The 14543-nt window shown below is 45.0% G+C and overlaps 2 protein-coding genes across 10 annotated transcripts in view; both read right to left on the bottom strand.

The window, feature by feature from the left end:
- Positions 1-1172: 1172 nt before the first annotated feature.
- Positions 1173-11057, bottom strand: LOC119214388 (coiled-coil domain-containing protein 6-like). Its single transcript, XM_037466139.2, has 9 exons — positions 10693-11057; positions 9388-9537; positions 7752-7880; positions 7112-7215; positions 6733-6893; positions 5539-5695; positions 4765-4865; positions 3780-3901; positions 1173-2545 (listed from the first exon to the last, which is right to left on the bottom strand). Exons 1-9 carry the CDS (start codon positions 10945-10947, stop codon positions 2351-2353), a joined length of 1374 nt encoding a protein of 457 aa, XP_037322036.1. The 5' UTR covers positions 10948-11057; the 3' UTR covers positions 1173-2350.
- A 2099-nt stretch (positions 11058-13156) lies between these two features.
- Positions 13157-14543, bottom strand: part of LOC119213870 (ankyrin-3) — a 46023-nt gene continuing 44636 nt past the window's right edge. For all 9 annotated transcript variants that reach the window (XM_062566449.1, XM_062566448.1, XM_062566445.1 and 6 more), the window contains one exon: positions 13157-13805. The gene's annotated coding sequence lies outside the window, so the exon portion shown is untranslated. The remainder of the gene's footprint in view (positions 13806-14543) is intronic.

Here is a 14543-nt window from a genome sequence, read left to right on the forward strand (position 1 = left end):
TGGGTGAATGCGCTGAAGTTACCCCGATGGAAGCCCCCCCCCCACACACACACACATACACAAAACAAAAGGGTTTACTATGTTAAATGATCCTGGAATGATTGATGTGGAAAACACTACTTTGGTCTTCAGCCAGTTAGAACCGGCTGAAACCATGTCAAAGAGGAAATGGTAGCTGCACACGGAGTCACCGGCGGGGCTGTGTGCATCACATGGTGCAGCTGTGTTACAAAAGACATCAGAAATGGCATTGGATTGGTTAGGTTTTTCTTTTGAAAGATTGGACCAAAAAAATGTGCTGATTACTCCACATGGTCGTCCCCGGCAACACACTGTGGACAACTTGTGATCTGGGAGTGAAAATAGGAAATGCAGAGTATAAAAAAAAAAAATTGTATTGGCGATTGAGTTGTGATTATAAAAATAAACAGGTTACTAACAAGATAATTGCCGATACAACTTTAAGTGCACACACGCGGTTTAGTAGCATCTCAAACAGAAAAGATTCTTATCCACATTAACAGTTTTGATCAAACTGTCTCAAAAGACAAAATTGAAGTTTTACAAAGTTGATCTACTTTTTGCTCTTCAAGAATATTAGTTTTTTTTAGTCATTTGAGTATCATTTAAAAAAGTTAGTTGAAAAAAAAACCCCAAAAGAACAAGGGACCTACAGATTATTGTCAGTCACATGCACCGGTCTATTGGATAAGAAGATCATGGCGTAGATGAAAGGTCTGTGGGTAAAAATATTGATATTCATCCTGCGGGGATCATGAATGTCTTAACAGATTTTCATAATACCCAAAGACTCGGTCAGACGGTTCTGTGGGTCCGCCTCTATGGCCGGGAGGAACCACGTCTCTGGACCGCCCCCCCGTTCCAGCTCAATAATGTTCGTCTCCCAAGGAACGCCGCTACAGACACAGCAATTTAATGTCTGATATATTTAACAAGACATTTGGTTTGATACTTTGCCTGTGAGGAGTCTTTATGCAACCAGATCTATGGCGTTCTATTATTTACCTCAGAAATGAAGTCAAACGAAGGTAGTAAGGTGACAGTGTTTAGTGGAAAGGCAAAGTAGACATTCAAGTGAAGCCAAATACACAAACAATGTTAAACTCCTATCCTCACATTTCAACTAAGTTGTACAGTAAAAACAGAGGTCGTCTTCTCAAGAGCTTTAATCATACATAGAAATTCAGTTCAACAGTACCATTCATTTAGAATGTTTTAGCAGTATGTATATTTAGTGTAAAGAGCATTGATTTTTTTATTTTTTTCCTTTTTCTGATGAGGAATATCCACAAGGATGATAGAAGCTGTCAGAAAAACACCAGAGAGAAAGAGAGAGAGAGAGAGAAGAGCAGAAGACTGAGTACACGACTACGCTGCAACACCTCAGACTACATTTTTAAACACCTCAAAAGGCGACATTTATCTGTGGTTTTATGTACCAGTGTCCATCCTCCTGGATGAGTTTTCTTTTTCTTCCTTTTCTTTATAACTGAAGAGTCAGCAGAGCCGTAAATGCTCCCAGAAACTAAAGAATTGTGGCACAAGCTCGGTTTGATCAATGCCCTATGATGGAGGAATCAGCGAGGCTTCTATGACACCTCTTGTTAACCTAGTCAGCTGCATTAAGCTCGGCATTGGAGGGGGGGGGGGGGGGGGGGGGGGGGTTGTAGACACTATTGCAGAGACAGAGGGGGTGGGCGGGGTAAGCCGGAGTGGAGTACATTACTGCAATCCAGTGTCATTATAGGCATCAAAAGAATCAACCACATCCATCCGTCTCTCTAGCCAAACATCCATCAGTCCGTCGATCCAAGACATCCAACCCATCGGGGAAACGCCACCATGAAACATACTTTATGTGCTGTTTGTGCTATCTCAGAAGCGCCACAACATCAATTTCAACCAGCTAAAGTCCCAGGCAAAAAAAAACAAAAAACAACAACAACAAAAAATCGTCATGTACAAGACAGAATGTGGAACAGATAATTGGCCTACACATCCCAGAAGTGATTATGTTTCAGTCCATCCATTCCTTCTTAAGAGTAGAGTCAACGGATTTGGCAGATTGCTGGCTGCACCGGGGTGGGGGAGAGGGGCGGTGAGAGGGGGGGGGTGGGGGGGTCACCGCCTCGTTTCTTTCCCCCCTCTGAGGCGTTTGAAGCTGCTTCTTGAGTGGAGTTGGTAAAGAGTAAGAAACTGGACTTTCGGAGCCGGTGATGATGGAAGCATCCGTTGCGCCAGCGTGGTGGCGTTCGGCAATGGGGGGGGTGGGGAGGGGGGGGGGGCAGCGCGCGCTCCCACGTAAAAAGACAAGAGCCGGCGTGTTGCCTTAAGGCTGGGAGGGGGGCTGCTGAGCCGCGTGCTGCGACATGGCTGCCGGGGAGGACATGGACTGCACCATGGGCTGAGCCGGTGGGGGAAGCGGGGGCTGAGCCTGCTGGGCCCCAGAGTGCGTGTTGGGGGATGGCGGGGGCGTTGGCCGTTTGAATTTGTCGGGACTGGTGCTTCTTCTTGGCGAGGGCCTCTGTTTTGACAAAAAATAAAAAAACAATTCTTGTTGAACTTCATGTGCCAATTTCATCAAAGATTAAGACAAATAAGAGAAGACAAAATATACAAATGAACAAAGTAGTGAATGCTAATTATAAAAGCAGCAGCAGAAGTTTTTTTATTTATTTTTGGCAGCTACACCAACGCAGCGACGAAAGAGACTGTTGGGACAGTTATTATGGCCCAATCGCGTTTCCACGGTTACAAGATACCAAAGGAAAAATAAGACAGGGTGCCAGGGCTGCTGGACTCGGTCACGGTTTCCGAGCGAATCGGTGACGAAGCGACAACTGTAATCCCACTCAAGAGGACTGGAATGAGATGAAGAACAGGGGGTTTACAGAAATATTAATCTGCCCGAGATTCTGGTCTCACAGATGAAGTGATTTCTCCGTTTAACTCCTGGGTGGTCGGCGCGGCGATGGGAGGGATGTGGAGTGTCCACACGGATCAACAGAAAAAGGAACAGATGTCAAACGGGGGAAAAAAGGGGAGAACACGGGGGACTGAGGTACAGCAAGGGAGGAAAAGATGAATGGATAAATGTGTTGGGTTACAGCTATCCCTGCATTGTGCATTATGTTTCTGGGGGGGCTAGTTGTGGCCCGGTGCCCAAGGACCTCTGGTGGCTGCGGTGATTCACAATTTCTTAAACCACATATTAAAATCTCTCCCTAAGTGGTTTCTTGCCGATCGCTTAAATCCTTCTCCATACGATAGTAAATATTTTAAGAAATAATCTCAATTTAATAACAGCAATATCTTAGGAAAATGTTACTAGTAGGACAAGGCAAAACATGAAATAACAAACTATAAAATGGGTAAGTCATAACCGAAACTTATTAACACCTCGACAGGCCTGGAACAAAGGCTGAAGAGAACAATAAACCAGGCATGAAACCTTCATAAAACGTGACAGATAAGTTAATAAGGAAATAGACATAACTCAAATGAGGTGTGTCGATTCAGTTATTGCCGTGTTGTTGAAGAGATAAATGCCCAGCCGACTGGACCTGTTACTCATAACGGGTGAACCGCTCAGTGCTCGTGACCTTTTTACGGCTTATTGACAGATATAAAAAAACAAAAACAAATCAAAGGTCTGTCAGATCCCTCATATCTCACTGTAGTGCAAAGATTACATTTGTTTAATGTAAAAAGGAAAACTAATCCCGTTTAGATAGAGGGGGAAGGGGGGGGGTACTTACAGCTACGGCATGAGATGCGCTTCCGTGGACGTGCAGGGCGGGGGCGTTGTAGTGGGAGATCGCAGCTCTGGACAGGGTGGCTGGAGGAGTGAAGCCGACCGTGTGGCTGCCATACGAGAGACCTGTGACACAGGAAGGCCGACGTGAAGACACGCCGCAGACGGCAAAGGCGTCGGAGACAGCAATTTCAAAAGTGGTCGCGGGGACTGAAGCATTGCGTCTGGGGTATCGGGAACAACGGGTGAATTGTGTTTGTTCTGGGTTTTATCGCTGTGCAAACGTTCAGGGCTGCGAACTGATATCCCGCTGAACCACACAGAGCTCGTTGGGGGACATTCGGCTGCGACCTCTGCGTGAGAACAGGGCAGAGCAGCGAGTGTGAGACTCCCTTCTCTTCTCAGGTATATCTTCACTTAGAAGCTACATTCTTTTTTTTTTTTTTTAAAGGCGAAGCCCCTAAATTGCAGATATTATTTTTGGACCTTTAAGTACGAGTTCAGGTCCAAAAGGCCAAACGCACGGGGCAAATTTGGAATAGGTTCTCCTGAACCCCTTTTTGGAAAGAATTTCTCAAATACTTGGTTTCTTGTACAATTGCTCAGCAGACTCCAGGTACATATAATAACTGCTATAAACAAACTCCTTCTGGGAATCTCGATCAGACAAAATGAATTCTGTAGTGAAGCATGAAATTATTTCCACGGAAACAAAGTCTGCAAATAGTGTCAGCAATGACGAGGAGAGGGAGGAGTTGATTTGATTGGACAAAGAGGGGGTTAAAATTATTTTACAGCCGTCTTGGGAGAGAATGTATTTGTGGTTTCACAGACCTTTAAAAAGGACTTCAACTTATCAACGACCGTTTGCTCCAGATTTGACAATCACACAGAGATAAACGCTCGCTTTCAGGAAACCGTGTTATTGATGCGTCGGCAATTCTGACGCAACACGCCACGTCGGCTGCGGGATTTCCTGCCAGACTTACCCGGAGATATGGGGCGGCTGGAGCTGGGGGACGGGGTGTAGGGGATGGGGCTCGACACGGTCCTCGCTCGCAAGCCCTGTGCCGACATCTCGTTGAAGTACCTGAGGACGGCAACCAAAGGAACCGCAGTCAGCGGCGTTGCCTGGCGATGACCCCCCAGTAGCATGCAAAGTGACGAGCGCCTTCGTGGCTACTTAGAATTAATATTCAGAGCTATTTGAGATTTTGGCAGAGAGTGGGGGGGGGGGGGGGGAGCGTGTTCAGACACCTCTGGTTGTTTGTTTGTTGGACTGCTGGACAAAGTTGATTTAATAAATGTGAGATGTCCGAGCCATCCCGAAACAGAAATAATCATTTCAAATTTAACCTTCTGGATATAACTTGGGCATCGTGGCTTTCAGGCTAGCGGCTGCCATGAGGAAAAGAGAGCTCACGTAACAGTCCAAATATCCAAATTACTTATAGAAAGAAGCCCGTCATTGGCTGATCAATTGGCTCTTGTTCTGGCAAAAACAGAAGTAAGCTCCCGCTAATTATTTAGACATCTCCCACTACCAACATTGGCGAATGCAGCAGCCGTGGCAGCTGTGGCCTGGATCAAAACTCTGCGGCAGTACTTAGGAAGTGGCCAATGAAGCAAATGCCTCTTCACGTACAAACAGGAAGTCTCTCTCTCTCTCTCAACGGCCGCACCGGATTTGCTGACACATGGACCTTTTTGGCTCACTGCTTTTGTAGTCACTGCGACCTTTTTAAATATCCTGGATGCTGTACCTCTCATCGTCCATCTCCAGACTGGATTCACTCTCGGACAGTTGTCTGCACAGGGCCTCCCGGCGCTCCATTTCTCTCTGGAGTTTTCTCTGCAGCCGGACGTTCTCCTCCCTCATGTGTCGCTCCTCCTCTATGTACTGGGCACGCTTCTCTGTGTCTGCGAGGGGAACAAATGACACCAGTCAAGATCATGGATGCAGGTCAGGATCACATACGTGCCACTGACGGACAGCAGCATTGAGGCGCATAATGTCAAAATTGTTGCACGTGTAAAACATAAAACCCTTCAGAAAACCTAAAAGGGCAAACCAGTTTTTGTTTTTTATTCTCTGAAACTAAATCCTGTGAGTGGGTCACTGCAGATAAATATTTCCAATAAATGGTGCAGCATCCGGTTGCAATACTGGGAGTTCAGCTTTTCAGAAAGTGTATCCAAAAGGTTGGACCACAAGCGCCCTCTGGTGGCAGAAACAAAGCATAACAGATTGATGCTGAGAAAATTTATTTTAGCTCTTTAAGTCATTTCTCTGAGACATGACTGAGCTGAACCAACACTTCTGAGTGCCTGAAAAACCAACTAGTGTTATCAACGTTTTTTATTTTAATTTATCTAACGTGCTGTGTTAGCATGAGATGCTTCCGCTGATGATATTCACGCCCTATGAGCTTTAGAAGAACCCAGTTGATAATGCAGTGACCATAAATACATTAAAGTGAAGGTAGGAGTTCACTACAACAAAATGACAATAAAGTTTAGGTGTGTGTGTGTGTGTGTGTGTCGGTATGTCTGTGTGTGTAAGAAAACCGTGCTACAGGCTTTCAGAGACCAACTTGTGTATATTATGATTTAACATATTAAGTTATGAAAATAAGTGCCATTCTCGGAAATCAGGTGCATATTTCTCCATAGCTGCCTGTTCTCTACCAATAACAAAATCTGTACTGTCTCATTTCATTGCCAGGGACAACACTGAATATCAGAAAGCAACATTAATTCTTGGTGACTTAACTGGATAATTTGACAAGAGTTCAGTTGGTCAATAGAGTTTCACTGATGGTCCCTAAAATCTCAAAGGTGCAGATGCTGTTGTTTTTTCAATTCTAATTTTCTCTCTCTCACATATATATATATATAAATATATGGTAATTTTATACCTTTAACAGGCTAGCTTATAACTCAGTCAGGCCACTTACGTTGCAGCTCGGTGGTGCGCAAGCTTTTCTTAAGTCTCTCCACTTCGTTCTTCAGGAAGCGGATATGCCGCATCATGTTCTCTGGTGAGTCTATCTCCATGGAAACGTCTCTTGGGGAGGGAGGAGCTGACACGGGCTGGTCCAGTTTCTCTTGCAGGATTCTAGTTTGGGAAAACAAAGAAGAACAAAAACGTATTAAAAAGGAATCAACAGTAACAATGGGCATGAAGACAAGCATGAAATAACAAAATGATAACTAGTGTTGAAACTAGGTCCAAATTCATAGGTTGATAAACAGATGATCCGCTGATTAAAACAAAAGATGTTGCTGAAAACAAGCAGATTATTAAATGTCCATGGCGATGGACCCTCCTCGCACCTCTTCTCAGCCTCCAGCTTGTCCATCCGTTTCCACAGCCGGTTGACCAGGGCTTCTTGCTCCTGCTCTAGCGTGTTCTCGAGATCGATCTTCTCCCGCCTCAACTGGAAAAGAAAATCAAGAACCAAGAGTGACGTTCAGAGCTGGAAAATTCTTGACTTTGAAAAGAATCAATAAGGCTTCACACAAATACACCGACATACAAACCCACGGCCTCTGTCCAGAGAAGCTTGTCTTTAAAACAAGCTACGGTCTTTATGACGGCTTGTGATAAAAAGAAAACCCCAACAAAAATATGGTCTTTAAAGACATCTTATTTACCATAGCATTATCCTAAAGGCCTTTTTGTGATGAGGTTAACTGACTCTTTTAGTAAACAATAGTTTCACTCCCCTGGCTGTGTTAAATGTCCAGTGGAATTAAGCTACACTCTGACAAATGATTTCACGAGTGAGCAGCAGCAACAACAACAACAACAACAAATGCATGAGCATCCCCAGAAAAGGGGACTCGTGGATGGGCTTCAGCCACAGACTAAAATATTTGTTCCATTTAAAAATCAGAGGGACACAATGCCAAAACTGGATAGCCACGTTCAGGAATATGATGACAGTGTTGTGCTCTGGTGCAATTAGCGTACCTGTTCCAGGGTTAGCTGCTTTGAGATGGTTTCGTTCTCCATCTTTTTGATCTTTTTCATGAGCTTGTTAACCTGGAACTCTTGCTCCTGCTCCAAGTGCTGCTCCAACTCGGCCTTCTCATGCTGGAGCTAGATTGGAAAAAAGGGGAAGACAGTCAAAAAGAAGAGGAAGAAGCGGATGAAGCAAGAGTGATGAGAAGTATGGGAGAGAGGAAAGCGCATTAGAAGAAGCACACAGTGAGTCACATGAAAGCTATTCCATGACCACAGTGAGCACACGGATGTCAAGTCCTCACGTTTAGCTTACACATTCAGTGAAACAGAACAGGAAGCGATGGTTGCAATTTGATCAGATGCATGGTTGAATTGCCCCGAGGAGTAAACGGCACAAAATAATGATTTGGCAAAAGAAAGTAGCCGCCGTACAAAGGGTGCGGCTCAGCACTGATTTTAAACGGGATGTCTGTGCGGTGAAATTATATGAGCAATTACTCGTGCCAGAGAATAGGATTCAAATGCAAAAGACGGGGTAGGGCCCCACTCACAGAAACGACTCCAACACGTTCAAGCAAAGCAGTTTGTTTTCACTCACAATGATTGCATTCATACGGAGTCGAGTGCTCTGCACAACCCTGGCTCAAAGGACAAGCCAAGTTTGGCCACACCCAATGCATTCACTTTTCTTCCAATTAACACACTAACAAAGTACGGCATTGTTTTGTTAATGCATGTCTCCCTTTAGCCAAAACAACTGCCGGCACCGAGCAGGCTTCCACCCCATTGTGGCACAAGTGGCAACGGTGCCAGAGCCTTTCAGTCTCAGGGAATGGACACCGCACAGACATTCTTCCGTCCTTCGTGCGCAGGCCGCTTGGAGGTCACACACGAACCGCGGCAATGCTCTGGTGTCTGCGTAACGTATGGAATAGGCAAATCCAAGTTGGCACATTACAAGACTTAAGGAACCGGGACGCACTATAGCTTTTAAACTGTGCCGAAAGTGAAATAAACGCTGACGTACTTGTATAATTTGGTAAACGGTATAGAATCGGTATACAGTCAGACTGAGGGCTATTGTCAGTACCAGGATCCACAGACAGACACGGGTCCGTTTCGCATTAAGCGAGAAGCGCGATAACCAAACGCCAAGCGAGTCCATCTGTAGGACCTTAAACGGGGGCTGCAGAGGCGTTTGCATGTATCCCTTCCAGACTCCCACTTCTTTACCCATCAACAAACCATCAGTCAGCCTACAGCTAGCCATTTAAAGTGCGAGAGCATGAGTACACACGCTGTGCACTCTGCAGTTGGGAAAATAAGATGTGGGAAGCCGACAACCAAATAACTGGCAGGAGGGAGGAGAGCAATTGGAAAGTCATTTAGGAGCGGCTAGCTGCCACTGTGAAGTCATCGTGATGCTTCCCAGGCTTCGAGCAAGTACCAATGCAGTTGATGATAATGCAACAGCTGGTGTCCACTCATACTTTGGTCCGGGTGCACATTTACCCACGAGCTGTACACGTCAAGCGAGAAACGTTGCACAATTTGTCTGACGTCATGGAGCCTGGTACATACAACTCTAGCGAGTCATGTGAAAAGGGTCTTTTTTGTTCTAGAAACCCCCTCCATCACTCACGTGCATGAGTTTCCTTGACAGTTCATTGGTGAGAAATTCCTCCTCCTTCTCATAGTTGACCGCCAAAGTCTCCTTCTCCTTCTGCAGGGCCTGGATCTTCTTGAACAAGGTGTTGCTGATAAATTCCTCTTCCTGCTCTGCTCTCGCTTGCTGCAGGACAGAAACAGATAAGAGAGGTATGAGAGAGAGTGTGTGTGTGTGTGTGTGTGTTGGGGGGGGGGGGCAAAGACTCAGTGAGGTAGTGAGTATTCTGAGATCTGGCCCCAACTGCAAACAAAATACACTGCGGTGAAATCGCCCAGCCAAAGAGGAAGCAGGGTTTTCCCCCGGTGACTCAACGGGTGTTGCAGTAAACTGACGGTGACGGGAAGAGCGAACCGGGGGAAGGAGGGAGGGGGTCACTGAGGAAATGTACGGGACAGCTACAGCAGCTAACGTTAGCATTGCAGTGTGATGATACGTGCGTCCTTGTTAGAACCCGTCTCATAAAAGGGGCTCAGTCTCCCGTTCTTCGCGGACCTCAAGAGGCCGAGCACCGGTTAGCAAAGGCCGGTTTGAGTTTGACATTTATTCGAGAACAACGAGAGAGAAAGAGGGAAACAATCCGAAGCAGCAAAGAGCCTCGCACCTTTACAGAGGGGGGAGGGGGGGCACGGTACACTACGGCTGACTTCGCCAACATATGAGCCAGGCAGTGGGCTAGCTCGCTAAGTTTGGCCTAGCTACATACTTCCCCATCTATCCAATGGATCAGTTACACATTTCATGAAGCTGGGGCTGATGAGCCGAGCGTGGAGACATGACGCAGAGGTCCCTGCCAGTGCTGCCGCTGGGCTGTTTATCATCAACCGGTTACCGTATCCTCCCGTTGGGCACAACGTGGTGACGATGTGTTACAGCGAGTTATCAGCTGACCCAGTAGCTAACATCCGCAAGTAACTTGCATCGGGAGGTGCCCACCTGATTTTACCGCAGATTCAACCGAAGGCTACCCGCTGAGCTAACGTTAGCAACGCTAAACAAAACAAAGCAAACTAACGTTAGCTGGCTATAGCCGTCCAACCCACTAACACACGTTAGCCTCCTGGCTGATTTAGTAACATACCAAACTAGCGTTAGCCAATGTAAATGGAGCTAACAAAACACCAAAGTGTAACGTAACAGTTTCACATGTAAAGACACTAGGCATTAAAACGTGAACCAGCAACATTGGTCATAGCCAACCTGCTGAAAAATGTAATATAATAAGTGGGTAGCATCTAGCTAGCTAGCTAGCTGGCTAGTTAGCGAGCTAACGTTACTTACAATGGTGACGCTAGCCTTGCGGAGGTCCCGATTCTCCTCCTGCAGGGCTTTGCACTTGAGTTTGAACGTCTCCAGCTCAATTTTAAGAACTTTATTCTCCTGCTGCAAGGAGGCCAGGCGGTTCGTCAGTTCCTCCAGACGAAACTGCGAAATGACCACGCTCGGTTTCCCCGAATTCGAAGCGGAGGACGACATCGGGGTGGCCGAGCTGCTGCCCGCTCCGTCGGTGTCGCTCTCGCTCGCGCTGTCGGCCATGGCTGTGCGACAGTGTGCGGTGCGCGGAGGACGACGGCAGCTGCAGCAGCGCTAGCGGGGCGCGGAACGGCGGAACGGCGCACCGTGTGACCTTGCGCTCGCTCGCGCGCGCGCGTCGGCACAGCGCCATCGCCAGGGCGTCTCCGGTACCGCGCGACGCATCCACCGCCACACACGCGAAACGGGATTCTTTTGAAACGTGTTCTTTTTCTGCGTCAGATTGCCACCTTGAGCCCGCAGGACATTTCGTGCGTAACGAGCATGTAACTTTATACTCTAAAAAGCATTTGTGATCATTCGAGGCAACACAAAGAGGGGAGTAATCTTGCTGCGGGGAAATGTGTAAGATAAAAAGATAAATCACTTTTTCTGAGAAACTTTCGTTCTTTACTAAACATCATACGTCATATACATACACAATCAATTTAAAATGGCATATGAAATGTTAATTATTTTAATGAGTAATGAATTATTGAGATGCAAATCTTGAGATGCAAGATTTGGTTCAACTGCTTAGTCAATTTAGTCATTTATTTATTGTGTCTGTGGCTCAGGAGTTTGTTTCCCCCCCCTTCTGATCAAGGTCTCCAGCTTGTTCATATGACAAGATGTTCTCTGGCTTTGTAAATGCAATCCATAAATTAGCTTTGTCCTGTTTCCTGGCACCAACAAGGTGGTTCAAACATAGAAACAAGCAGCCCTGGAGATTACTCTGCTCAAGGACACCTTGGTGAGGACTGGAGGCAGCACATCACTCTGGTGGAAGGACACTCAGCACTTACATAACAACAAAAGGTTCAAGGCCACAAAGACAAGACGGGGAAACAGTTATATTGCGAAATCAATGCATTTTTATTGTTATTTTTTTAGGTTTTTTTATTTTTTAAAGACGTCTGAAACATTTGTGGTGGCATCATTGCTGCTATAGCCTCTAAAAGACCTCAAATAACCAAAGTGCTAGAATAGTTACATTTCAATGGCTTCACTCTTGTTAGTAAGAATTGTACATCAAAAAATCTGCTCAGGTGAAAACACATATCGAACAAAATTGACAGTTCAACCATATCAAAGGTTCCTCCCCTCTGATTGATACAGTTGTATAAGGGGATGTGGTACAGCACCCTAGCGGACTTCCTATACACCCCCCAAAAAAGTCACATCATTTCCATGTCCACAGCATAGACGTCAGCACACGGAGCCTTTGCACCAGTAGAACACCACACATGAACTACATGGGCATCTAGTGAAAACCAATACAAAGAGAATCCCTAATGTAATGTAAAGTAACATTTTGACACTGCAGACTGTCAAGCCTAAAAAGATCACACGGTTTCAGAGTTAAACAATTTATTTAATGCTTAAATCAATGTTTTTGACCATCTGGTGATTTTGTCATACAATATGCTATTCAGAGCTACAATCAAATAATGTCTCTATGTGTCCTTAACGTGATTAGGTTTTGAATTAAGGAAATACTTTAGAAAATGAAAAAAATAAAAATGCCCCAGTTTTCCTTTAATGCCTCAGCAGCTGTTATAAACCCAAATTGACACACTGCTAAAATGATTACAAAAAGTCTAACAGTGAACAGAGACTCCTACGTCTTATAGCCAATACGCACAATACAGTTATAACTTTACAGCGAGCCAGCCTACTAGCAGTACATTCAGATTATTTTGTTCCTGTAGCAGAAGCTGCCCTCCGGTTTTACATTAACAGACAAGACATCACACCCTCAACCAGCTATCAAACTCCTTTTCATCCTCATCCCAACATGATACGTGTTTCAATGGTGTTGTTTTTTCTTTTTTTAAATTTCAAAGTATAAAATCGGTGACAAATGTTAGGGCTATATGTGTACACAGATAAAGGGGTTTATTTGTCATTTGAATACAGTGTTTGCAAACTTGTAAAAGTTGTACTTAAAATAATGTGAACAGCATGCATGAAAATATGAATACTCTGAAAGGCTGTATTTTGTAGGATTAGATCCATTCCCACTTTGGGAATTACTGAAATTTGATTTTCTGGAAATGTCCTTATTTAAAATCAAACCAGCTCTCTTTGTTTCATGTACAAACATTATACCTGCTCTAATAGTTAATTATACAAGAACCTGTGAAGTTACACTCAAATCTTTAAAAGTGTAAGTTTTGAAAGCACTTGAAAAGGTTTATCTCCTCAGTGCATTCTCAACCACTAGCGCACGCTTTATTAAGAATTTTACACATTGTAATTTTATGTACAGAAAACCGCTTTTGTGTTAGTATAAGTTTTAAAAAGGAAGAAAAAAAAATCCCAAAAACAATTTACATCCCGACAACAATGGTTTCAAGAAAAAACTATAAGGCGAGTGTTGAAGTTGGAGCAGAAGTGTTCCATTGGATTTTTTTTTTTTTTTTTTGTGTTATTGTGTCTACTTCATTCTTTTCCACCCACCTTGTGGATTGAGCTCTTGTGCCATCTTTGGTCACAGGTGCACCTGTGCGGCCGTCAGCAAATGCGTCTTTTATCGTTTTCACCACAAATTGTGCTCCTGAAATAAAGCGCGGACGACACCAGTGGACCGATGGCACGTTTTCGTTTCACACAAGACAGGAAGCAGAATCATTGTTCCGCGGGTCCACTACAGTCAGGAGGCCCGGAGCCCGGCGGTCCTTTCGTCGACAGGAAGTGAGTTTTTATTTTTACTCATGCTCATGCGTAAGTCAGAAGGGTCAAACTCCTCTCACGTGTGTTAAACCGTTTGTTTGAAGCGGACAGTTGCGGACTGGACCCTGAAGTCGTCACACTTTAGCTCTCTAGCCCTCTGAACTCCTTTTTTCGCAGGAAACATCAGAGTTTGTTTCCCCGTACGTCTGGAACACACAAAATAGTACATCACATATTGGAGCGCACTAACTGTAATACGTCCTAATATTTACAATAATACATTCAACAGGTGGAATCAAATTCAAAGGGTGTAACCGTTCTCATGTTTCTACGTGTAAAAGCACGCAAAAATGTGCCCCATTTCTTATAAATAAAACCAGTTTATAAGATCTGATGGTCCGTAGGTTGTTACAGTGACCTCAGTTGCCATAGAAACTCTTTCCCAGCCTTTCAAAGTATTATCATATTATCTCGGGAGCCAGTTTAGCACAGATGGAAATGATTCCCTGCAAACACAACACGCAAGTGAACAGCGGTGGGGATTAACAGTCTGGCCCCTGGGATGACCAACTCTCTTTGGGTGCTACAATGCCGCTGTGAGTCAGGGATTTAGCGGACAAAAAATAAGGCATGGAGGGTACCAGCGAGGCAATATAATGCTGAGGTGTGTACCGTCCACACACACACACACACACACACACACACACACTCAATAAACGCGGCGGGCGGAAATGATGCCAAAGGGGATAACCAGGCTCAGGCATCAGTCAGCCTTTTTCCTTTTGGGTCGGTCGGATTTAGCTTTATTTGAGATCAATATCAGAATCAGGTATATTGAGCGGCTGCCAGGAGGTGATTAGCTACGTATAAAGACCAGAAGTCCAGGGAAACAGCTCCTGCAGCTCGACTCTGTCCAAAGAACCTCCACACCTCGCTAATTCACA

The sequence above is a fragment of the Pungitius pungitius genome, chromosome 13 (assembly GCF_949316345.1).
Source record: "Pungitius pungitius chromosome 13, fPunPun2.1, whole genome shotgun sequence".
Taxonomy (NCBI): domain Eukaryota; kingdom Metazoa; phylum Chordata; class Actinopteri; order Perciformes; family Gasterosteidae; genus Pungitius; species Pungitius pungitius.